The sequence below is a fragment of the Haemaphysalis longicornis genome, unplaced genomic scaffold (genome assembly GCF_048455015.1).
Source record: "Haemaphysalis longicornis isolate Haplotype H1 unplaced genomic scaffold, Haemaphysalis longicornis Haplotype H1 scaffold_4, whole genome shotgun sequence".
NCBI lineage: Eukaryota > Metazoa > Arthropoda > Arachnida > Ixodida > Ixodidae > Haemaphysalis > Haemaphysalis longicornis.
Genome location: NW_027526361.1, coordinates 113635754 through 113661940, shown reverse-complemented (window position 1 = coordinate 113661940; position 26187 = coordinate 113635754). Strand labels below are relative to the sequence as shown.

The 26187-nt window shown below is 44.7% G+C and overlaps 1 protein-coding gene across 3 annotated transcripts in view; it reads right to left on the bottom strand.

The window, feature by feature from the left end:
• Positions 1–10552: 10552 nt before the first annotated feature.
• Positions 10553–26187, bottom strand: part of LOC144180501 (glucoside xylosyltransferase 2-like) — a 45440-nt gene continuing 29805 nt past the window's right edge. For 2 of the 3 annotated variants that reach the window (XM_077708833.1, XM_077708834.1), the window contains exons 2-6: positions 23946–24154; positions 21559–21700; positions 17113–17244; positions 12875–13067; positions 10553–10901 (exon numbers count right to left, since the gene is read on the bottom strand). In XM_077708833.1, the coding sequence (XP_077564959.1) occupies positions 10573–10901; positions 12875–13067; positions 17113–17244; positions 21559–21700; positions 23946–24136 (987 nt within the window). In that variant the 5' untranslated portion in view covers positions 24137–24154 and the 3' untranslated portion in view covers positions 10553–10572. The remainder of the gene's footprint in view (positions 10902–12874; positions 13068–17112; positions 17245–21558; positions 21701–23945; positions 24155–26187) is intronic. The other variant, XM_077708835.1, reaches the window with a different exon arrangement.

Genomic DNA, 26187 nt, shown 5'->3' with positions numbered 1-26187 from the left:
TAAAATGTAATTAGTTCTATCAAGCATACACATATTGTTGTTGAGCAATAAAAACTGCATAATAGTTAGGTTAGTCTAATAATTATTGCAGATGTATTCTGAAAACCTTCGACTGGTGCAGCAGAATACGAGCTTGTGATGGCTAGTTAACAGCTTCTTGGAAGGAAACTATAAGGTTTTATTCCAATAAATACATATAAAAAGCAGTTGAACAAAGTAGGAAAAAACAGTGGCCATACGTACAGTGCATAGTAGGCTGGTACTAATAAACCAATGTGCCTACCTCAGTAACTTCAGGGAAAAAGTAATTTAAACCCAGCTTCGGTGAAGATTTGTTCCCGGTGCTCTGTACTATATGCGGAGATTGCTGTCTTTATTTAGGGCGAATTTCTTATAGTAGGCAGGGGTCCTGAAATTAAAAATCTGAAGTTGAGGTCAGTGTTACATTTCTCATAACAAGAATGCTTCTTACGCAGTCCGAAGTGAGCCTGGTAACAATGTGCCTAGTGAGTATTTCGGCACGTACACGTCAACAGCATGGAAACACTTTGCTTCCAGCCACACGACTTTATTATCCTTTAACAATAGCAACTCCAAAAGCGGCGCTTTCAAATGACCGCTACTATAAACAGGTGTTCACTATGAAAGCTGTCAAGTAAATTCGCCGGAAAGTGCTTCCTGGATGATACGGGCTGACGATCGCCACGCAAATAGTTGAGTGAGAAAAAAACGGCCGCATTTTGTGTCCCTCGTTATTCTTAGGCTTGAGTTCAGTGCAGGAATGAAGCCATCAAACAGGCTTTCACCGAAATTGTGCTGAAAGGCACAATTAGACAAAGATCAGCGAGGTCACAAAACTAGGTCTTGCGAACAAATTTTACAAAAATTAGACAGACCGCACACATCGTCACACCACCTCGCACACATTCGGGATTTCATTGAGGAAGTACGACTGAAAAAATATAACGTTAAAAAATTTAATTTAAAGCATATCCAAAATAAATTTACGCACAAAAGCTTCTTGAAAACAGAGACTGCTAACACCGACAATTTGAGTGAAATTAGTTCGTTGCCTACGCAGACAAAAGTGGATAGTGCACCATTTGACGTACGATTCGACTGATTTAAGTGAGAAAGCAGTGATTGTTGTTCACAAAGATACATAATGTGGTTAGAGAAGGAATATATCGAACTTACTCTATGAACTTCGAGACATAACCTGGGAACCTCACTTGCACAGAACATGCCGGGACCCGCCGCGGTGGCTCAGTGGCTATGGCGTTGCGCTGCGAAGCACGAGGTCGCGGGTTCGATTCGCGGCCGCGGCGGCCGCTTTTCTGATGGAGGCGAAAAGCAAAAACGCCCGTGTGTACGAGATTTCGGCTCACGTTAGAGATCCCCAGGGGGTCAAAATCAATCCGTAGCCCTCCACTACGGCGCACCTCATCACCTGCGTTGCGTCGGCGCGTTAAACCCTACAATCAATCAGAACATTGCGGGGGGAATGAAATGCGCACTCAGCGCGAATAACTGTGTGGTTATTCACCATGATCCTCATTATGCTTTTGATCTCTATTGCGGGACAAAATACCGTTGCACAGGCCTCGACATAGCTTGGGTCCGCAGACCTGCTCTTCCGCAACTCAAATATGCTTAGGACTAGCCAGGAATAAAACGTTTCGCTCTTTCGCTGCCGTCGCCCGCATCATTTGGTTTAGTTTTTAAGTGCGGAGCCCTTTAAAAGCCCGGCTTGTCTTCGTAGCTGGTACGTGGACATGGTGTCACGCGGCGTCACGCACCCGAACAAGCTTCGAAAAGATACCCGCTTGCCCCTCGGTTCAGCCTTCCGGCCAAAAGTTAAGAGAGATTTCAACAATCGGATTTTATTGGCAGAACCGTTCGAAACTCCTACAACCGCTGGCCCTTGTTATACATGTCCCCATTATTTAGCGCAAAAAAAAAAAAAAAAACTCCAGGGAGATTTGAAGCGTATTATATGTACTTAAATGGCAGTCCCCGTGCTCATTTAGTTAGCAATGCTCATTACGTTGGTTTTACGATAGTAAGCAAAAAAAGTGGCCACCGCAGAAAAAATGTGACGCGTTGAAAATCGTGCAGAAAGGCCCTAGTATGTGCGAGATGCAAGCAAGCAGAAAAAGAGGAGACCTCCTGCTGTTCCAGGAAGAACGAGAAACAAAAGATAAAGGAAAGGATGCCTGCTGCCCCAGAAGAGGCGCGCGAGCCCTGCGAAGGCGGGAAATTTGATTTTATTGAACAAAGCTCTGTTCCAGTCCTCAAGAGAGGAGTCAGACATGCAGGGGAAGAACGTGAGGGGTTGTAGCAAAGAGAGGACAAATAACGTGGGAAAGCGGTAACAGACAGTCCAGCATAGACTACAGTTTAGTATCCGAGACAGTATACGGAAGGCTGCGGGAAATGAGGATAGATGAAAATGGAACAGACAGCTTAGGAAGCGACCACAAGCGGTTTAGCTTGCACTTTGGAGGCGCAACCCGGAAAAATGCAGAAATAGGTACAATAGGAGGAAATAATTTGAATAATGAGCAGTAAAAGATCATCGCTGATAAATTGGAAGATGAAATCAATAAATACCCAGGCAAAAATTGGGATTACGACGAAATGATTGCGTTCATAAAGGGTAAGATGAATGAAGCAAAGGAACGAAACCGATGGAAAGGGAAGAGAAAGCCGAGAAGCTGGTGGAATAAGAAAATAAAAGAGGCTATTGATCAGCGAAGAAAGGCGTCGAGAGAACATAGAGAAGCAAAAAGAACTGGTATGGAACCGGAGGTAGTGAAGGAGAAGTGGGAGGTCTACGGTGGGAAAAAACTAGAAGTGCAGAAAATGGTGCAAACAAAGATCAAGCAGAAAAGCGAACAATGGATGGCAGAAATACGGAAGAAGGACAAAAGCGCATCCAAGAAGTTTTGGAACCATGTAAAATCACTAAGCTCAAAAAACGATAACCATCAAAAATTCCTGATTGATGAAGAGGGGCAACATTTGGAAGGAGAGCACGCGTTGGCGCATATTCATCGAGTGATTAGTGAGAAGTTTAGGACAATAGTGGTAGGGAAACCTGCACCGATAACATCAGCGCCACAAAAGACTGCGGAAAGGGAAATAAGTTTGAGCAACCTTGATTGGAAAAAAGCAGAGCAAAAGGTTTCCCCCCAGACAGCAGTGGGCCCGGACGGAATACCAATGCAACCGATAAACCTACTTGGACCTAAAAGTAAGGAATCGTTTATGAGGGCAATAGATAAGGTGATAGAAACCAAACAAATACCAGAGGACTGGTTAGAAAGTAGGATGAATTTAATATATAAAGGCAGAGGAGACAAAGCCAGTATTGATTCATACAGACCACTCACAGTAACGTCAGTGGTGTATAGATTCGTAATGCAGGCGATAAAATCCGAAATTCGAGCATGGCTGGAAGAAAATGAAATACTTGGGGAACTGCAGAATGGATTTAGACAAGACAGGCGACTGGATGACAATCTGTTCGTGATAACGCAATGCATTGAAATTGCGAAAGCACAGAATAGACCACTATGGATTACGTTCTTGGACATTAAAGGGGCATATGACAACGTAAACAGAGAACGGCTGTGGAGGATGCTGAAACTCCAGGGATTAGATGACGAGTTAGTACAGTTCCTTATAGCAATCTATAAAGACAATAGAGTGCACCTTACTTGGGAAGGACAGAAACGCGCCCAGCAGGTCAACATCCATCGGGGACTGAAACAGGGATGCCCTTTGAGCCCAATACTGTTCATGCTTTACATGGCAGGGTTAGAAAAGAAAATGGAAGAAAGTCAAGTAGGGTTTAGCCTAACCCATATGCTGCAAGGCGAAGTGGTACAACAGCATATTCCGGGAATGTTATACGCAGACGACATTGTTCTTTTAGCTGATAACCAAACCGATATGCAGCGGCTAATAAATATTTGCGGCCAGGAAGCCACTGACCTCGGATTAAATTTCAGTGCAGAGAAATCAGGAATAATGGTTTTCAATGACGCTACCACCGACGTAGTGTCTATCCAGCAAGGCGAATTACCTAGAGTGAAGGAATATATATACTTGGGAGTGTGGATAAACGAAGGGGATAACTACTTAAGTACTCACGAGGAGCAACTTAAGGTTAAGGGAAAGCGAAATGCAGCTATAATGAAGCATAGAGCTCTGTGGGGGTATAACAAATATGAAGTAGTAAGAGGAACGTGGAAAGGAGTAATGGTTCCGGGTCTCAGGTTTGCGAATGCTGTACTCTGCTTAAAATCAGACGTTCTATCAGGCCTTGAAGTAAACCAGAGAACGGTAGGACGTTTGGCCTTAGGCGCGCATGGAAAAACAACTAACGAAGCAGTTCAGGGAGATATGGGCTGGGCGTCGTTTGAAGTTAGAGAAGCTCAGAGTAAAATATGCTTTGAGATGAGGTTGAGGGCAATGGATCAACGAAGGTGGGCAGCTAAGGTTTTTAGGTACCTATACTTGAAAAGCGTGGACACGCAGTGGTTAAGAAAGACTAGAAGGCTAACGATGAAATACGGAAAGAACAGTGGGGAATCCAAAACAGCCAAGGTAACCAAAAAAGAGGCAAGGCAGATTGAAATGAATAAATGGAGGCAAAAAATGGAAGCTAAAACGTCGTTAGAGATGTACAGGGCTGAGAAGATGAACATCAGAAAGGAAAATTTCTACGATAATTCCCAGGGCAGTGCTTTGCTTTTTGAGGCTAGAGCAGGTTGCCTGCGAACTAAGAGTTTTGTGGGGAAGTATTCACAAAATGATGTGGTATGCGTGGTCTGCGGAAAAGAAACAGAAACTATGCAGCACATCGTGTTAGAATGTGAGGGTATCCATCCAAATCTACATGAAGGGAATATTGGGCTTTCAGAAGCCCTAGGATTTAAGGGTATCACAGAGGAAGTTACCTTCAAGGCTGTCGAGGGGACGAAAAGAAGATTAGAATGCTGGTGGACGAAAAGCAGAGAGGGGAATATTGCCTAGGACAGTTACCACCTGTAAGAGAAAAAAAAGTATTTTGTGCCTAATAAGCTTTTTGTGCCTGCCCTAAGCAGCGCTAGTATTGAACCAAAAGTGTAAAACATATGTATATTAGTTCTTTTTGGTAAGATGACATGTCATCACCCCGATACAAAGGGGAAACCAAAAGAAATCATCATCATCATCATCAGGAAAACGGCGCCCAGTCCCTCTGGTGAATCACTGCTCCGTACTTCACAGCCTTAACGTTCAGTGAAACTGCTTTAACCTTTTTGCTTTACGTAGTAGTTATGTTAGAAATATGTTTTATAACTGCTTGAAACTGCCACCTTCTAGTGAGCTCTAACTCAAAAAGTGCTGCGTTTAAAATGTCCTACGTTGTAGACCCAAATTTACTGCAATATCTTCAAAACAGGGAAGTCAGTAAGTACCCCACGTAATCCAATATTAGTAGTGCTGTGACATTGCCTCAACTTTTTTTTGGCAGAGCTCATGTGCTGTTGTCCGCAAAAACTTTTGAATGCACTAATAGTAATCATGCAAAGCCTCGTAACATTGTGGTAACGTTCCCACTGCCACCTAGAGACAGTGGGATCAGTACCGGCAACGAGCGGTACATTTCGAAGGATATAAATACAAAAACCTGGGCGTATACCATGATTAAACAGCGTTTTAACACGAGGGCGATGGTTCAAGGGACACAGGATGACGCTTACTCGCGACTGATCTTTCTAAAGCGTAAACACTGCTGTATACTATCTAAACAAACCCGTTCACGGGGAGGCACCTAGATATTGTGGTGTGATAGTGCCGCGAACCGTGTATAGGCTTGCTTATTTATTGTTTGTTTTTACTGCCGGGCCACGCCCGGCTGTGTTATCTGCGTTTCAAGCAAAGCGCGTCTTCCATTCTTTATTTTTATGCCGCGCGGGCTATCACATTCAGATAAGCAAACTGTTTCGCCCTAACATCGCTAGCCCAGAATAGTCGTCTGTCATCTACAATGTTCTGGATGTGAATCGACGGTTCCAGAAACACTCGCGCCGAAAGATAAAAAAGATGCGGCGAACTCGAAACTAAAGCGTGGCAAACTGTTCGCATGGCGACGCAGTGAAACATCCCCCTCGCGAGGGGCACGATCAAATGCAGAGCATTTCCGGGGGCGGACGACGTCAAGTAGTTTGCGTTACGTTAATGTTGTTGCACTTGTGGCAACTGCTGACGAGAGAGCGCTTGTCAGCAGTAAAATTGGCAGCCTCGGCGCACGTTGAGTCCGAGAGAAGGGAGAGAGTGTCCTTGAAACGTGCCTGGGCGCGCTATCGAATGTTGATCGCGCCGATAGCGAAACATCCGAAGCGGGCATGTCGAGGCGAGCGATGCGGACTACTACGGACGCCTAGAACGGGTGACATCGTGAGGTAAAGAAATGCTCTGCATTTAAAAGGCTGCAGAGCAGACGCCTCGGCATTTGATTCTGCGACGCTCGCCGACTCAAGTCACTTTGTTGACCACTGTTTCGCCGCTTCTGTTTTCTTTTGAGTTGTTAGGGGAGCACAAGTTCGCTCCAATAAACTTGTTTCTCCTTCAAGACAACTGCGTCGTCCTTGGCTTTGTGACATCTGGTGGAGGTGCGGCAGGACACTCCGGCAGGAAACACTCCGACGCCGACTGCCTGTCCCGCGCCCCCGTCGACCCGCCACCACTAGACTCCGATGAAGACAGCGCGTTCTTCGGAGTCGTTACGGAGAGCCACCTAGCCGCCCAACAGCGTGCCGACCCCGACTTGCGCGTCATGATCGACTACCTCGAAGGACGAAATGTCGCCGTGCCTAGGGCGTTCAAGCGGAACTTGCCAGCATTCAGCCTCAAAAACTCCGTCCTCGTGAAGAAGAATTTGAGCCCCTGAACGAGAACGCATTACCTACTTGTCATCCCTGTAGATCTCCGTGACGAAATTTCGGAAGCGTGCCACGACGACCCGTCTTCCGGACATCTCGGCACAGCTCGCACTATTGCAAAAATTAGGGCGAAGTACTTCTGGCCCCGCCTTACATCCGACGTCACCCACTACGTTCGGAGTTGCCGTGACTGCCAGCGACGAAAAACGCCGCCGACGAGACCCGCCGGCTTTCTGCAACCGATCGCCGTCCCGTCGAGGCCCTTTCAACAGATTGGAATGGACCTTCTAGGCCCGTTCCCTACGTCACAATCACAGAACAAGTGGATTGTCGTGGCGACAGACTACATGACGCGCTACGCAGAGACCGCCGCTCTTCCGAGGGGCACTGCACAGGAAGTCGCAAAGTTCTTTATAAGCCAAGTTGTGCTGCGACATGGAGCCCCGGGAGTCCTAATCACGGACCGCGGAACGGCCTTTACTGCGGAGCTGATGCAAGGAATATTACGCTACAGCAACACGGATTACAGAAGAACGACCGCGTACCACCCCCAAACAAACGGACTAACAAGACAATCACAGATATGCTGTCAATGTACGTGGATGTTGAACATAAGACTTGGGACGAAGTGCTCCCGTATGGCACGTTTGCGTACAACACGGCTATCCAGGAGACGACGCAGCTGACGCCGTTCGAGCTTGTCTACAGAAGACGGCCAACTACGATGCTCGACGCCATGCTTCCGCACGTAGAAGACGACGACCTCAACACCGAGGTCCAAGGATACCTTCAGCGTGAGGAGGAGGCCCGCCAGCTGGCTCGAGTTCGTACAATGCGCCAGCAGCTCGTGGATGCCGGGCGCTACAACCACCGACGCCGAGACGTCGAGTACCACCCAGGGGACCGTGTTTGGGTTTGGACTCCCATCCGACGACGCGGACTCATAGAGAAGCTTCTGCGACGATATTTCGGACCCTACCAAATTCTACGACGTGTCGGCCAACTTACCTACGAGGTGATCCCCGATGGTGATTCCGGAACATCACGACGACGCACGCGGCCCGAAGTCGTCCACGCGGTTCGCTTGAAACCTTACTATGCAAGATGACGGACTTTTTTTTTGTTGTTGTTGTTTGTTCGGACTGTCTTTTATTTTAGCATCGGGTCGATGCACTCTTAGAGGGGGGGGGGTACTGCCGCGAACCATGTATGGGCTTGCTTATTTGTTGTTTGTTTTTACTGCCGGGCCACGCCCGGCTGTGTTATCTGCGTTCCAAGCAAAGCGTGTCTTCCATTCTTTATTTTTATGCCGCACGGGCTATCATATTCAGATAAGCAAACTGTTTCGCCCTAACGTCGCTAGCCCAGAATAATCGTCTGTGATCTACAATGTTCTGGATGTGAATCGACGGTTCCAGAAACACTCGCGCCGAAAGATAAAAAGCCTGCAGAGCAGATGCCTCGGCATTCGATTCTGCGACGCTCGCCGACGCAAGTCACTTTGTTGACCGCTGCTTCGCCCCCTCTGTATTCTTTTGAGTTGTTAGGGGAGCACAAGTGCGCTCCAATAAACATGTTTCTCCCTCAAGACAACTGCGTCGTCCTTGGCTTCATGACAATATACACGAGAAAAAGATCCTTACACACAAAAACCCAACAACCTAACTTATCGATTTCGATCGGAAAACAAATATTTCTGGAATATGACGGATAACGTATGTGACAAATACTTGAAACCCCTAGCTAGTATAAGATGCCTTGAAACCCGATACTACCACGCAATTTATAGCCTAGGTAGAAATGCTTAACGCTTTTAAACCTGCAGTTGCTTTGACCAGAGTTTACTCTGTCTGCGAGAAAATGCACATATCGTTTATGTAAGTGCAGCAAACTCCAACTGTTCAACGGTTATCTAAACCTCTAAACCTTTCACTTCTTTGACGGGTCGCATTTGCGCGGTATACAGAGCTGGGGCCCTCTAAAATTGGTTAGGCTGACAGATTTGGGTCTGTTTGGAAATCAAGGAATCAAGAGGGGTCCACCACTCAACGGCTCTAGGTCAACGTTTAAAGCTATCACTAAGCAAAACTAAATATGCTAGCTTCCGCTGAACACTGTGCAAAATGCGTCAACAACAAATGTACGCGTGGCATATTTTTAACTCAAATTACGCAGTTGAACACTGTCATGGATACTATTTGGCAATTATAGTGCATGTTGCGTCTTTTATTGCTCACAATATAGCGGTAATTCCTCAGCACACAATCTTCAGTGACGGGCGTTTTACTTTTTATGAAGGGTGCACAATAGGCAGATCGTACACAGTGGTTTGCAAGCCTATATGTGATCATATATGATTAACAACAAGACGCTTAACCATATAAGCTTTCCATTGAAGCTGCAGAAGCTACGGTATTAGGATTTGCGCGGTATAGTAAAGATCACCATAAAAATTTATCTTTTTGTTGTCGTTTTACTGTAAAGCCATCGCAATGCACCTAGTTATTTGGGCTCAGATTAGGTAGCAAAATGGTGTTTATTGGCTGCGGCATTAAATTAGCATCCTGCACATCTACATGACTCAAGATTAGAAGAAAACAATTTAGATAGCTTGCTTTCCCAGCCTCTCGGTAAAAAACTCTTTCTTGTAGCCCCTCACCCCTCTCCGCCCTCACCCATTGAGGCTGTTACCCTGCCCTACTCGAATCAATTAACTTTTCCGGAGCTCGAGCTGCTCGCGTGCTGTCTGGTAAGAGAGCGGACAACTTCGAGATGTTTAATTGAAGTGTTTGCTTTTTTTCATCGTAGAAGCCAATCCAACGTGTATTTTATTAAAGAAATCCCGAGCCATCTCCACTAACGTGAAACCTGGGGAGGGCCGAAGTGTGAAGTGTATAAATGTGTTCTTTACACATTGTAGTTTTTGCCCTCGGAGATGAAACCGTTGTCCGGTAGAGGTATACAGCTTTGCTGTAAGTCTCGTGTCTTTGAAGCACGAAGCGTTCTAGTGCGAGGTGTTGGAAAACGAGTGTACCTGTATTTTAGTACCGTGACTACCTGATACTACGACGACATGAGACGTCGACATGAGACACCGACAGCCGAGCCCTTAAGCGGCTTCCCACTTAAAACCTATCACGTGACCCGCTTCTGATTTATTACCCTTAACAAGAGTCCCCCGGCAACCGTACCTTCTGCTGTTACTCTCTACTCTTCACAAAACGACAGTTTTAAGTTTTCTTTGTTTCCTTCACACCCGAAATGAGTCAAATAACCGAAGCCACCGTGACTGTGGGGTCGCCGAAAAAAAGTATTCACGCGGAATTTTTTAATTGTTTCTGCTTGTATTGCCGACGCTGCTTGGACCCATGGTCCGCAGTGTGCGATAATTCAAAAACAAATGGATAGGTGATTCTTGCAAGGGTTAAGGCTTTGGCGAGTTGGTGCATGATTACAGATAGGGGAACAGCGCAACACAGACCAAACACAAGAAGAAGAAAGTGACAGCCACGAGCCCCCGTGGTTCTCAGTTTCTTCTTCTTGTGTTTGGTCTGTGTTGCGCTGTTCCTCTTTTTGTAATGGATAATTCACTACACAAGTCAGGGGCACTCATAAAGGGTGGTGGTTTCCTTGATTACAGCGTACTTACTTGCTCCATGGCGTTGTGCAGCGCCATAAAAGCTGGCTCTCTCTTCCAGGCCACCATTTTACGTGAACCGTGAACCACGGCCACTGGTCCATCAGTGCACAGGGCTGTTCCATTGCAATGTTCCTCACGGTAGTTCCACCGGCAGCTTATTGTGTACAAATTTTCCGGGTTCCGGGAGAACAGAATGTTCAGCAGGTCTTGGTCATCCCACACAATGACGCCCTCGAACTCTTTCTTGATTTTCACCAAACGGCGCTCCAAGCCGAAACGGCGCATGCGCGTCAGATTCATCAAAAGCACGCCACTGTTCAAGCCTGCGTTAGAAACAAATGCGAATGCATAAAGCAGTGTGACACATACAATTCCCGTTATTTCCTCGGGTACATTGATGAAGGAATGAAATGGTAGACTGTTTGATTTAGTTATTTAATTATTTATCAAGGCATGGGCATATCGGAGGTAGGGTGGAAGAATTCAACTAAATGAATAAATCGACAGATGGGCGAATAGATGTGTCAGTCCTACAGGCGGATAGTTATCATTGCAAGGACGGGGATGAGGTATTCCGGTATGTATGTAGGATTGAAGTTTTCATAGGCTTGACATTTGTAGGTGCGAAGTTATGTGCGGTGCACCTCGAGGATATTTGGGTAAAGAGGGTAACGTCTACAGTGTAGTTGCGTTATACAGAACTAATCACTCCGCATCCCCCCGTGCAATCGTGAATTTTGACTCAGGAACACTCATTAAAGCTCGGTTATGTCGGCAATGAGACTGCGCAGTTTCAGGTACAATAGTTACTGCGAGTACACAATTGAGTACGCAATTATACACTGAATTATTATTCGTACGGCACTGGGCAAGTAATCATCATATTGTACTCAATTCCTACGGTGTTCACATCACCCACAATCATTCAAAAAGGTGAGTCTTGCATGAGGATTTTTTGGTGAATTGCTGTACAAGCAGCGGCTGGTGGTAATTACTATTAGTGTGCTGTAATGGCTCAAATGCTCCAAAGCCCGTCTATTCGAAAGTATGTTCCATTTTTGAGTTTGGCTCGTTAGGCTGAGACGCTCTGTGATTTGTACAGCAACCATTCCACATAAAATGTCATAAACCTTTTGTCCGAGCTAGCGAAATATTAAAATAGCAAAGAACTTAGGCTCTCACCAACTCGAACCGGTCATTTTTTTATTTCACAGAGCATTTCATGAATACGTAACGTTTTATGTACTGGCGGATAGAAAGGGAAATTAGTATCTTATTCCAAACCGGCCTCGTTTATAAGCACTTTCATGCTTATAAACTAAATGAATGCTGCAACTTAAAATATACTAGCAGCCGTAGAGGCACCAAAATGGCCCCCAAACTCGTGTTCTGTGTGTCCCACGGCGCAGTATTGTCACCAACTTTCATGGGGAAGTTAATGCACCCGTAGTTAGTAATTAACAAGGAGATGTAAAATTCATGTTAAAATGACTGTGGCTTTACATGGCTATGACTCCGTGGAGTTACTTTCGTAGCAACTCCTGAGCGGTAAAACGACCACCCATGCAAGCAGACACCGTATACCAAACATTCGCTCCTGCATCTGCTACTTCATCCAAAGATGCGGCGACCGGTGTACGAAAATCAAGGTGTTCGTTTGTTTCTTTCACAAACCGATTTCATCCGATTAACCGATTTCATCAGCACCTCTTCAGAAATATTTCCTTCCAGCTAAGGCATCTTCACCACATTCATTCTAAGGGGTATCATGGTTCACTGTAAGGCGCATTTTTAGCGCTTAACAGAACTGCCCGTTTAACAAAAGTGCCACTTTTTCCACCTTTGTTTTTCAGCATAAAACGATTTTCGATGCTCAAATGTTCGCGCTTCTTTGTGCGGGATTAGCGTTCGTGTGTGCTTCGGAGTTTATTACTTGACTATACTCAAGCCAAACACCCTCTTTCCGGACTACATCGTTTGTAACACCACTTATGTAAAACAACGGGGGACGAATGAGTTTGGAACGCCGCGACTAACTTTCACTACGTCGGTCCACTCCGCGAGGTGGGGCATTAACACATTTTGGAACCGAGAGCGCTGCAACCTCTCGACCGCGCTATTTCTTCAGCCCCAATTTCCTTGTCACAGTGGCGGCTAATATGTATAGGTTGAAGATTTTGCACTGTAGTTTGTATTGATTGTCTGTACGTTTTAAAATGAAGCGCCAATGCAATACTTTGTTTCAGTAACAAGAACGACGGTCGTTGTGGCTGCTTTTAAGCGAGAAACGTTTTACCAAATGGCTTGACGAAAGGATGCCTGGCTCCGTTTAAGTACTTGTTGTTGACGCGGCTCTCCGTGTCCGGTGCCATGGCTGCTATCTGCCGTTCGTTCATGGCGAAGAAAATCCGCCATAGGTCTTCAACCGGGTGTAAAAACAACACGTCTGCGTCCACGTAGATTACCGCATCCTCATCTGTTAGCAGGCTCTGGAAGTGATTCATAGTGAAGTGAAAACCTTGCATAGCGGATGGATAACGTTAAAGGACTACTGACACGAAACTTTTGTTGTCTTTTTTCACTCGTATTTGGTACCTATCCATCCAATTCTCAAAGTATGGCTGATCGTAGCGTAAATATTTATGCATGACACATTTGTGGCATGCCAGTTTCAGTTTAAACCACACCTCATTACCGCTGCTAGAGCAGCCTGCGCAACGAGGCACTTAGTGTGACATCACCTTATAGCTCAAGAGGGCCCGCGCCGCGGGGCGCGTGGCGCTACCACAAGCAAGCACAAAATTAAAGCCGGTCCACTCAATGGGAAAGCTACCGGAAGTGCAGAGCAGTGACTCGCCATAATGAGCTGTAGCGCCGTTATCCGCGCACTGCTACTACCCAATGAAAGTCAAATTTCCCGCCTCCGCAGTGCTTGCGCGCCCCTTGCCTGAAACTCCGCCAGCGGGAGTTCTGTTCTTTCTGTGCTTTCTTTTCTTCCCGCACGTGCCGGCATTGAACAGCGACTTTTTTTCGCTAACTATCGTAAACACCAACCCATTGAGCGTTCCTAACTAAATGGACGCGGGCGCTGCCGATTAATTACGTATATTTTGCCTCAAATGTACCTGCATTTTTTTGTGCTAAAAAACGGGGAGATGTATGGCAAGCACCAGCGGTTAGCTAGTTTCGAACGCTTGTGACTATATAAACCGCTTGGCTTTCGAAGCCTCTGTGTTGCGCCGCGACGACAGCCGCTACGACGGAACGTCGTGTGGCTCTGCTTCGGTCCAGCGAGTGAGCTAGGACGACAAGGCCAGCCCCCAAAGTGCTATGCACTTAAAACGCTGGCGGTAGTTTTGAAGTGGCGCACGAAGCTCCAGCTAAAGCCCGTTACCAGCAGCAAGAATACACGCGTCTGCGAAGACGAAGTTTCCCATGAAGAATTACTGCGTGACGTTGCGCCGGTTGGGTACACGCGACTTCTTCAAAAACAGCGCGGGGAATACGACTAAACAATTGACAATTCACGAGCGCTGATCCTGCTTGTCCCGTATTTATTCCCAGTCCAAGCGGCGTTTTTGAAGAAATACACATGAAGAAAACCAGGGAATTATATGGTTGAAAATCGTCGTGTCAATTCTCATCTGGGACGCTAGTGAAACAAGCCCACTCAGTGAAAAAACCAATTCAGTACTTAGAATAACGGACTACAAGAACCTCAGACAAAAAATAGACTTCTACGTCCAACAGATAACACACAAACTTGTCCCGAAGACGTTTCTCTCTTTCTCGGTCTGACCCACAGAGCAAGATATGTGGTCTGACCATTGTTCGCCCGTTTGAGCCACGCCGCTGTATAAACAGGCGGCGTTGGCTTGAGAGACGTCACTCGGGCTATATCGCGACCTCTGACCAGATTTTTTTTTCAGTTGCAGAAGTTAGGGGTGCATTAAGACCACATGTATCTGTAAAATCGGTGGCGCTTTGGCCTTGTCTTGTGCTTTATGGGAGAGAAGCCCCACCTTTGACATAATTCTGCTTCAATGTTTCGGCAAGCTGAAATTTGAAACCGGACATGCATTCTAGTCTTCAGAATATTTCATCGAGATTTCCACATCTGATAGGTTTTGTTTATAGCTAATCTACAGGGTAGCACGTGCTTTCACCACACAAATCGCCACCTTTAATAGCAGCAAGAATACACAAAATATTGTAGCAAATGAAAAAAAAAGCACTCGGTCAAGATGGTGGACTCGCGGTAGAATTCGAAAGTTGAGAATACCTGGCGTTGTCTCGCTCGCGACGAAATCAGGGATGGCTATCTTCTTTGTTTTATCTCCTTTTTGTAGCCTCCCCGGGCCACCTATACCTTTTCCGTCCGAGGGTCGGCAAAGTTCGTGGCTGTCTCTCGGTTTTAGGCGAGGTACCATCGTGCTAGATTGAAATGCGAACAACAGGTGTGTGTGGTTTTTAGTATATGATCCACATTCTAAGCTACGGGCTGCGCCTGCGCAGTAAGAATAAGTTACCAGATGGCTTTCCCAACCTTATGGACCGCTGTGCATACACGGCCCGTCGTCAGGGAGCGAAGCATGTACTGAAAACCACGCGCATTGTTGTTCGTATTTCAATTTATCGCGATAGTACACTCTTAGCCAGACGAGAGCCATGGAGGATTGTCATTGCTATTTCGGGAGACTAACCGCACTGCCGCCTTTTTGCATTGCTCCGTTACGAAAGCAAATTAGAAGGGCTGAACGGTTACCCTCCCAGCCGTTCGTTCTCACCAGACGAATGGTTGCTGCGTTCCAATACTACCCGGAAGCGACGAGAAAAAAGTCAGCTGAGCGAGAATCGGACCACTGCCCCTTGCAACACGAACCAGACGCACTACTGCTCGACCACAAAGCCAGACATGGAATTGGGCTGAAAATAATAGTCAAGTGTAAAATGTTTGGTACTCGGCACTTAGCATCGTTGCGTTTATTGCTGGCGCTGGAATGCTAGCGATGGATCTGCTTGGTAATTGGAGCTGTGCTAACTCTAGGGATTATTGCTGGCCATCGACTGCAAGTAGAGGCTCACACGCAGAGTTTTTTCTCGTAAAAGAAAAGAAAACCAATGGCCCTGGTCGCAATAGCAGTCTGGGTAGTTTCAGTGCTCACCTGTTTCGGCGGCAAAAATTAGCAGCACCTAAGGAGTTTTTAATGATTTGATCTTATCCTAAATATATGTGCGGGTGCACTGTGCGGGTGCACTGTCGTCTGTGTGAGTGAAATAATAGAGTAAAAGAGCATATGTTCCTGCGTAGATGGAACGATCGAAGTTAGGCGCTGCTTAGCCAGATTTCTTGGACCTAGCGTTGGTGGAGGGACTGGAAAACGCAGCTGGGTCTTACGGCTCTTGCGGCATTGCCACAGCTTTGTACACAAGCCGTTTATTTCTCGCTAACAAAAGCTAACAGCAAGGCACTTCGCAGTACTCTGCGTCTTCGGCAGCGGACGCTTACAGTTTCAACCCGAAAAACCAACGAGTACAAATGTAATTTACGTCGTCTGCCGATGACTTTGGAAGCTTACCGAAAAGTTATGTAACAACAGGACAGTTTGCAGACCACACAGCTGGAAAATATTTTGCGCTACAGTGGCAAATTGAGCTTCTAAAGTACAGTTTCTGCTGACTTCGAACCGTCCATTATACCCTGCTAGTAAACTGGTTGATCAACAACCGGGACTGATCATTTCACTGCCAGCTAGTTTTTTTGTGGTGAAGAAATTTGATATTGCGGTAGTCATATTGGGTAGAGGCAGGACTAGTCTGGGGCAAGTGCCACTACATTTTGAAGGCGAAGTTCATCTTCAATTGAAGTCGACAACGAGATTTGCTGTGGCGCGCAGGTGAAACACTTTAGGCCGGAACCCCCAATCTGGAAATTCCGTATAGCGCCCCGCATTTATAATTCAATCGCATTCGCTGCACTTAATTTCAACTTGACATATCGGCGCAGGGTACCCCAGCTGCGCCGCTAAATCGGCTGAGTGGCGTCAGGGTTACACCAGAGAGCCACTGTTTTTTTATGTTATGGGCCCACTCGCGCCAGCACGAAACAGTCTGGCTTGTTGCTTTTTTTTTATCATGGTGGCCTTTTTTCTACGTCGTTTTTTAACACGTGTTGGAAAACCAGTCCGATGTAATCATTTAACTAACGGCATGCCATAATGTTTGTTTGTGCACTTGTGTTTTGTCTTTAATATCCGCGAAGTTACCTCTGCGCAAAGAAGTGTTCAAATGTTTGAACTGTGCCCCCTGTGGCGGCAGTTTGAAAGCCTTTTACGCATATCTACTCCCCCTTCAGGCTTGCTGCTGTAGGTTGAAGCTTCCGCATAGATGGTGCTGGTGGTTTTTCTCATAATAAAAAAGACAATGCCCCACCTAAACCGCGGATATGATTTCGAACGCTTACAAACCACACGCTATAGCGAGTCAAAGAATCCCACGAAATTAAAGTACCGCATGCCTTTAGAGTGTACGCACCGGCAAGAAAAGTCTCTCAGTTGCACACGGAGTGAACACGTCCCACCAGTAGCGGTAGAGATTCATGGGGAACCACACCTCCCGTACGTCGCATTTGACTCGGCTTTTCACATTCTCGGGCCACAAGGACACCTTTGCAGAGAAGAAAGAGAAGGTCAGCCCAAAGGGAAACTGCGGGCTAACAAGTTTACGAGAAACAACCCCAAGAGTTCAAAGGTTACCACAAGTGGTGAAGGTTACCTAGTGGTATGGGAAGATGGAAAAAGAAAGCACAAAAGCGATATAATGTTTTCAATTTTTCGCACCAAAGTTCAGTAGCCATTGAAAAGTTTCGTAATTTTTTTTTCTTAAAATTGTTGACAGGTCTACCAAAATACTCTACGCAATTTTTATTCTGATTAAGGACTAGAGTCTAGAAGCGTCGGAAGGTACGGCTGACCTTTAGAAGAAAAAAATTATATAACGCGACTTCTGTCTCCACCTTGAATGAAGCGCTGTCCAACCACTCAATCTTGCTGTATTATTTGTTTAACCTGTAGAAGGGATCTGCCCTATAATATGACGGTTCGTTAACAGTTTGTTAACGAGCCGTCTCTTTGGTTTTTTGTGCCATTTCAATCCAAAGGTGTGGACAATTTTAAGATACTAAAAGTCCCTTTCAGGGGGCCTGTGAAAATGTAAATTCCCGTAGTTAAGCCACTGCCATTACAAAAGAGTACGAGAAGAACATACCTGTGGATTAAATGTTTAAGCAGGCTGAAGGCGGGCGGAACTTTAATTTGCGCGCCGAAACAGTCCACCAACAGCCAATTTAGAATATCTCCCCACCTCCCTGCTCGGTGACTCGTGCCCGGCAACACCCCGATCACGATGCTATACAATGAGCTCACGAGATCTGTGATCGAGTCCTTTGTACTACGGCCACCTCCTCGGTAACAACTTTAACCGCGAGAGGCGAGCTTCGTAGGTCACGCGTGCTCATTCCCTGCCCAACCCGTGCCCCGCAAAAGCGAAGCATCCAACATCATTGCAGACGAATGGAAATAGGCGAGTGAAGTTGCAGCCTTTGCACCGCAGTCGTTAATGCATGGTCGCAAAACGTGAAGTCCAACTTGGGGCAACTGTGCTAGCCAGATGTGTCCGTAATTAGTTAGTAAACATTATTACTGTTCCTGAAAAATCAACGTTTTACGTGCATTCATGAAGAGTAGGCCTTCCAGTACAATTTTTTTGTGAGTCTTCTTCCTGCAACACTCTGTTTAATAAAGAACTGTACTGAAATGCGCGGTAAAACACTCTAAAAGGTGATGCACGGGCCGATTTATTTGAGTTTGTATTTTACGTGCTCAAAAGGCGACGCGGGCAGGGTGTAGCCGCGGTTAAGGGAGATCATTGCCGAGGTATGATTTAATTCGTAGCACTCTTGGCTGGGTAGCGCCACAGCCAGGGCCGCGTAACGCTCTACATTTCCACAAAAATGCAGATTTGGTGGAAATGTTCCTGCTTTAAATCGTTATAATAATGTATATGGAGATAATTGGTCTAACATAATGCCAAAAACTATAAAATAAGACAATACAAAACAAAATTTTCTTCAGAATGATCTTACAAAATTGAAAATATGCCTTATACCTCCTGCCAGACCCAAAAAATGAACACGAAAGTGAGCAAAAAGGCCGTTCAAAATACGAATAAGAAATGGCGAGAATAGCTAGAAGCCGTGTAACGCCCTGCAAATGCAGATTTGGCGGGAGTGACACCAGTAATCATTACATAGCGCAAATGTAGATTATTGCTCGAACAGAAAATAAAGAAAACAAAAAATAAGAAAAAAGAAAGCCCAAAATTTTCACAAAGATGATCTCACGAAATAAAAATATGCATTTTGTACATCTCCTCCAAAAACGCCATAACAAAAAAAAAATCCGCAAAAACCGTTCAAAATGCGCATTAAGATGGCAAAACTGGCGAAAAACCGTGGAACACACTGCATTTACACAAACACGAAGATATGGCGAAAATAGCACTGGTAATCGTTCTAATAGCGTAAATTACTAAATGGAGCTCTTTGGTAGAAACGAAATTTTTATAATCCAAAAAATTAAAAAAAAGCACAAAAAGAAATTTTCGCAAAAATTTCTCACAAAATCAAAAATATGTATCTTATACATGTACCAACCAAAACCAAAGAAAAAAACAAAAAAGCCCCCAAAAGAACGTTGGAAATACGTATAAAATAGCGTAAATTGGGCAACTCCGCAGAACCCCTTGCTTCTCCGCCAAAAAATCAATAATTAGGGAAGTAAAGGGCCTTTACCGCTACAATGGTCTATATTTGTATCATTGGCGAAAAGAAACTAGTGAAAAGTTAAAAATCAGATAATCCCACGTGTTTCGCTACTCATAGCCATATTTGGCTGTAAAGAACTAAACAACTAAAGAACTAAACTAAACACTCTAAACAAGCGGCTTAAGAATGCTATGCATTAATACACAATTCTCAGAATTTCTTCAGATTTTTTTCTCTTGAAGACTTGGGTAAGGCAACCAACGGTGCTTTGATAGAGACCCGCAACGCTCATCCGCCAGAATAAAATCTAGAATCAAGATGTATTTCACCTAGTGAAAGGAGCCGACTGCCTTGACCTCCGAACGAATTTTTCAGCGCACCTCTCTCATTTCAGCGGCCTCTCTCATTCGCCGAGCTAGAAATAAATTAATTTTGATATGTAGATGTGGCTTTGAACTTGTTAAACAATTTACTCTTTCATATATTCAAGATCACCGTCACGTTTATGGGCGTTTCACAGTTCATCTAGCCAACAAGAAGTGCAAAACTATTGGGCTTAACTGCACCTTGAAAGCAGTTGCATTGCTAAGAGATATTTTTAGTCGTCATTAAAGTAGCAAAGTTGCATGGGGGAGTGATTCTTCGACACGACGCCGACAACTAAGTGGCATACTGACAGCAGCTGACTTTCGTTTCATGCCCAACATGATCAAAAGGTTTTTCCAGGTGGCCTTGGGAACCGGAACCTTGCGCGCAGTTGCTAATCCACGCCACAGAAAGGAAAACAGGAGGTTGCCTTCAGCCTGGCCCCCCTCACACTTTTTCCAAGTTAACGCCGATACCGAAGGCACATTTTGCAGTCAGTGCCTGCGCAGGAGGGACCTAAATGTTAGACTCGTAGTTTAATACAAAGTAAGAAAACTGCTGACCTAAATAGAGTGGCGCTTGAAGAGCTTACGCTGGTCTCTTTTTTGGAGCCGATGCTCTGAAAATCTTGATCGGGCTCAAAGCTGCGGAAAAGTCCGCATACGTTCTTCGGAACGCACGAGCGAGTATTTCGGGAAGAAGGTAAAAGCATCCACTCTGAATGACAGATTGAAACATCTCCGTTAAAGTGCCCCTCAACACACTGTTCTCGTCGTTGTTCCGTCATCTGAAACTCTTTTGAAAGGTGATTAATGTGCATGCGGATTCCTTAGACTTGGCGGCATGGAAATGTTCGAACCACTTGTTCCTACCATGCGAACATCGCAAAGCAGTCAAACTTGGTAGAAAGTATCAGCATTATTTGTGCCCTTTTGAAACGTCACATAGCAAATACATATCAAGCAATCTACTGCCTAAAGCAGTCGATCGATAAAGCAATCGAATACCTATAAAGCAATCGACTGCCGTTTTTTTCACACAAAAGAAAGAAAGGTATCCACTGCGGCAACTAAATAAACTATTGCAGTTCCGTTTTTGGCAATAAATATATCTTTTCCAGTACTTTCAGGCATGAAGTATGAACTGAAAACGATGTGCACGCGGATCTGCCCCACTCGTTTATATATGCCTTGAGCGCAGGGGTAACTGCGATGCCCCCGATTAATCTACGTAAGATATCAACCTTGACCCAAGTGTCGCGCTGTGGATTTGCGCCCTTACCGGGTGAAGGGTGCTTTGCCTGCGTAAGGCAGATAACAAGGATCAAATTATTTATTGGGCAGCAGCAACCAGGGTAATCAACTCGGTCATTTTATTCATTCGCTGTTGCAATAAATTGCTTCCGTATTGTCGCTGTAACTTTGTCAGCCTCAACCGCGGATATATGCGATTAAGCGTTTCGAAATTACATGTGTGAACATTGAGCACTGGTTCGCACCGGGCATACGTAACCCCGTACATGCACGTCCATTTAATCTGAAGCAATTTCAAACTGCAACTAGAGCAAAAATCTATACAATTTGAGCATTCGCGTATGCGTCCGCTTCATTCGTGTGGGAAGCAAGTACTGTTATAGACTAGCGTTGCTTTCGAACCGAGCATGGTGTTTATTTAGAGGCGCCATGACAGTGGTGCAGCCAAATCGAGAAGTTTAGTATCCCTTGGGCAATACGGAAAACGCACACATACGCGGAGAAAGAAGTAGACATGAAGATAGAATGCCGTATTACCTCATTGATTATGTTGTGTTGATTTTCTTTGTCTGAGAAGATGATTAAATGGAGAGGCGAAGTTGAGAATGCCACTGCCGATTTCACCGAAACCATTCCCAAGTTGTAGTGACTCCCACAAATCACAAACACCAGCGTGATTCTGAGGTTGCAAAAGATAAAGACAATAGTGCAGAAGTAAATACAGACAGAAACACTATTTTAACTGTTCTAGAACTGCGCTGGGTTCATAAAATTACTCGAACGAGCACCCTACGCACAGCGAAAGCGTGGACTCGTGATTTGCGAGTGCAATCATTCGCAAACACATGTTTTATGGTGTACGTCCTCTTATTATCGCACTTAAAGTGAGAAAAAGGAATCATGTTAGTCTGTATTGTGTGCATGTGGTAATACCCCGGGGCAGATTGCCCTCCAGCTATACTAGTAAGGTGCGAAGGAAAATTTGATATCCACCTCAACGCAGCCGTACGGCTACAAAGGCAGGCTGCTTAGAAACTTCGCAAAAATATTCGCCTGGTCAGTTGGTAAAGCGACTGCCCTAGATGGGCGGTGGTCCCGGTTTCGAATCCTGGACCAGGACGAATTTTAACAGAAGAGCTGTGTAAGTTCTTGGTTGCACTGTCCATGCGCAGAAAAAAATACAAAGGAAATCCCGAGCGCACGTGCCCATGTGGGGGATCGGCCAAGAATCGCGAGCAAGAAGGACTAATGCGGCCGTTGCACAAATGTGAACATTAAACACGTAAGCATTTCAAAGACGAAAAAACATAATCACAGGTGACAATTGGTTAAAAATTCGGAAGTAGAAGTTGGAAGAAAAGAATGAGCTTTTCGAACTGCGAAAGAATAAGAGCGAACAGGGCAGGTGCCTAGCCTCAGATACGTATCCACGCTCGCGCGTAGGCATGCGCCACGAGTGGGGCTCGCAAAAACAAAATAAGAAAAAAATACCGAGTGAACGTGCCAGTCAGCGTTTGAGCAAACAGCGTCGCAGACAAAACGACTGTCGTCTGCTCCTGCCGTCACTCGTTCGGAGTTGCTAGGAGCAACCACTTGCTCTCATGAAACTCGGCGGCAGAACTCTCTCCTACTCTGTGCCACGCACATGGAATATGGGCGATCAAAGAAGGTCCGGACCCCCGAAGAAGAGGCGGCTTATCCGGAAGCGTGCCGCGCATCCGGGCGCGAATGTAACCGCTAAGAAGAACAAGAAGACGAAGAAGAAGTAGCACAGCTCTTCAACGATGAGAGAATGCTCAACAAAAAGATTTTGCAGTGGCGGATGATGAAGCACATAAAGACTGAAGTAGCCACGTACAAATGAGAGACTTATATATTTCAATTCGAGTTTTATTTGGTCTTCTGCTCACGAGCACCCCATATGTACACATGGTAAATGGGTTTCAGTGACTTATATGGCGCTCGTCGAGTTTGGCTTAGTGAGACGAACACAGCCCTGCCGTGACATCCCGCTTGGACGCTTGTGCAAGCTTGCGTTGATTTTTTTTTCATCTGCGAATTTTCTGAGTTTTCTGTAACATTTTCCGCGAACTTACTCCACCTTCGTGATTTTTCCTAAATCTGGTCGATTATACAAGTAAGGTGTTGAACTTGCCAATACATTTCTAATTTCTAATGTGGATATACGTCATGCTCGGGTAGTCAATAGTTTGGTGTAGTGAATGTTGTATTGTTGGTGCTGTTGTTTTCCGTGGCAGCGAAATCAAAGCGCCATGATCAATTCCTGCAATCACCTACTCCTGAAAACAGGCTATAAAATTTCAGTGCAGAACCTGAAATTATTACTTGCTTTTAGTGAATATTCTTGTCACTCGGTTATGATTACGCTTTACGAGCTCAGTGGTGTGACTTTGATCCCCAGAACTTCCGAAGAGAGAAGGGCGTTTCGGTATTTAGAACTAGGGTTGGCCATGATATGGTTAGCGCCCACACAGACCAGCCAACGCACGCGCGCACACGCACACACACATAAGGTCGACTACACAGCGGAAAACTAATTCGAAAGTAATGTCCACTGAGGAAAGCTGAGGTAGCGACCGTTCATACTGTGCGCCTCCCTTTCTCCCTCGTTTTTGTCGCACTCGATCATGGATTACCAACTCACTCATCCTGCCCTCTGATTAACACACAAGGTGCCCGCCAGAAGAAGCTCAATGAAATTCGGGAACCCTTGTCTATCTTGGTTTCTGTAACCTGCGACATGGCTCTCTTCGATGCCTCTGAAAGTGTCATTTTGTTTTGTTCATATTTCCCCCTGATAACTTCAGCCCGAAGATTGGTTTCCAGTATGTGCAGAATTTATTCTTGCGAGCATATCCCAATCATAACGACTAAGTTTCATGCTTGAAATAAAAATCACTTACCGGCCTCCGAGCGCATCTGAAGGGCGACTTGCGTTGCCAGCAGCATAAGGAAATCGATACCTGATTCCTTGCAAGCAGTCGAACACAGAAAAACCAAGTTTGCTGCTTGTTAGGTGATAGAGCAGCACTAGGCTTAAGGCTGTCAGGGCTCCTATCAAGAAGGGCACGTGTAAGAGACGTCGACTTCTCATGGTCTACAGCATCTTTGTCTGCAAAAAAAAAAACAGCATATAGTCTGACTTCGAAAAGCAAGCTACTCAATCATGTAAACAAAAGAGAAGATACTATTATTTCTTAAGCGTTACTTGCCGGTGCAAGCGAACAGTGTAAGGCTACGTATGTGCCCACAAGAGTGATTGGTAAAATTAACGAAACTTGGCCTTTTTAATGGTGTTTATGAAAACCACTTTAGAAAAAACAAAGAAGAAAAAGAAGTATACACCCCAAAAAACGCAAGTTGCCCGTTTGCCTTATACTGGCCATATATGGCAAGCAACGCCAGTTGTTGGAAGTTATACTAAGATAAACATATAAAATAAACAAAAAAATATGAGTAACGCAATCGCGAAGCTCCAGCTAGGGCAGTGGTATCACGCAACTGATCGAGAAGGGTAATATTTTTATAAAACAACAAAATTAGAATGACTGTAAATGAAGTAACAAAATGACGAAGGTGCATCCAATCAAGCGTCCTCATTTTGTAAACTCTGATACAAAGAAACAAAACAATACGAAACAAAAAAAAATTCTGCAGAAATTCAGAGAATTATCTGCTAATGCGTAGCATTCTTACGCCGCCTGTTTTGAGTGTGAGTTTTTCCAGCCAAATTTTGGGTTTTTTTTCTAAATCTTGTGCGACCAACTATCTCTAATTACGCTATTATAACGATTGCACGTGAAACTTTCGCCGTTTCTTCAATATTGTGGAAATGCACTGCGTTATACGCTTTGCCATTTTCCGTAATTTCTTAATATTTTTCTTATTTTTTAGTTTTTCGAAATTCACAATTGTCTCCATCTACTTTATTCCAACGATTACATTTAGAACTTTGCGAAAGTTACATTATTGTGCAAAATGCAGGGCGTTACACTGTTCGCCATTTCCCGTAATTATTTTATATTTTCTTATTTTTTTTAGTTTTTCATTCGTCCAATTATTTTCATTTACGTTATTCTAAAAATTACATTTGGAACTTTCGCGAAATCTGCATTATTGTGGAAATGCAGGGCGTTACACTGATGGCTATTTTCTGTAAATATTTTGGATTTTTCACAATTCTTCAGTTTTTCAAATTGTTTTTCGACCCATTACCTCCATTTACGCCGCTATAACGATTACAGGTGAAACTTTCCCGAAATCTGCATTATTGTGGAAATGCGATGGGGCAAAACATTTTCAGAATTTCATTATATTTTTGTTATTTTTAATTTTTCAGAAATTTCTTTCGATCAAATATCTCCATTAACGTTATTCTAACGATAACATTTGGAACATTCGCGAAATCTGCCTTAGTTGTGGAAATGCGGGGTGTTACAGGGTTCGTCATTTCCGGTATTTATTAATTATTATTCCTATTTTTTAGTTTCTGAAGATTTCGTTCGACCCATTGTCTCCATTTACACTATTATAACGATTACAGGTGGGACATTCGCGAAATCTGCATTTTTATGGAAATGCCACGTGGTATACGTCTTGACATTTTCCGTAATTTTTATATTTTTTATTTTTTAGTTTTTCAATACTTCAGTCCACCAAATATCTTCATTGACGTTATATTAAGATTACATTTGGAAGTTTTGTGAAATGTGCATTTTTGTGGAAATGCAGGGCGTTACACGCTCCTGGCTGGGGGTACTCGGCAAAGAATGGTACGCATTAGAACTGACTCCCGAAATTCCAAACGTCTGTCTCATCCCGCGCCCTCATGCCATATAACTGAATACAAAAAGCGAGAAATAAAATGCCATCTGCGTTGCCGCGTTGCTTGAATGCTATCAAAGTAACGTAAGGTCCTTGAAAAGGAGGAGGAGCCCAATAATGCAATTTTTGCAGTAATGCGTCAAGCGTTGTCTGGAATGCATCAGAAATTGTCTATGCGGAAGTTTATCCCTCCCTCCCCCCGCTCTCTCTCTCTCTCTCTCTCTCTCTCTCTCTCTCTCTATATATATATATATATATATATATATATATATATATATATATATATATATATATATATATATATTCGGTCATGAACGCTCT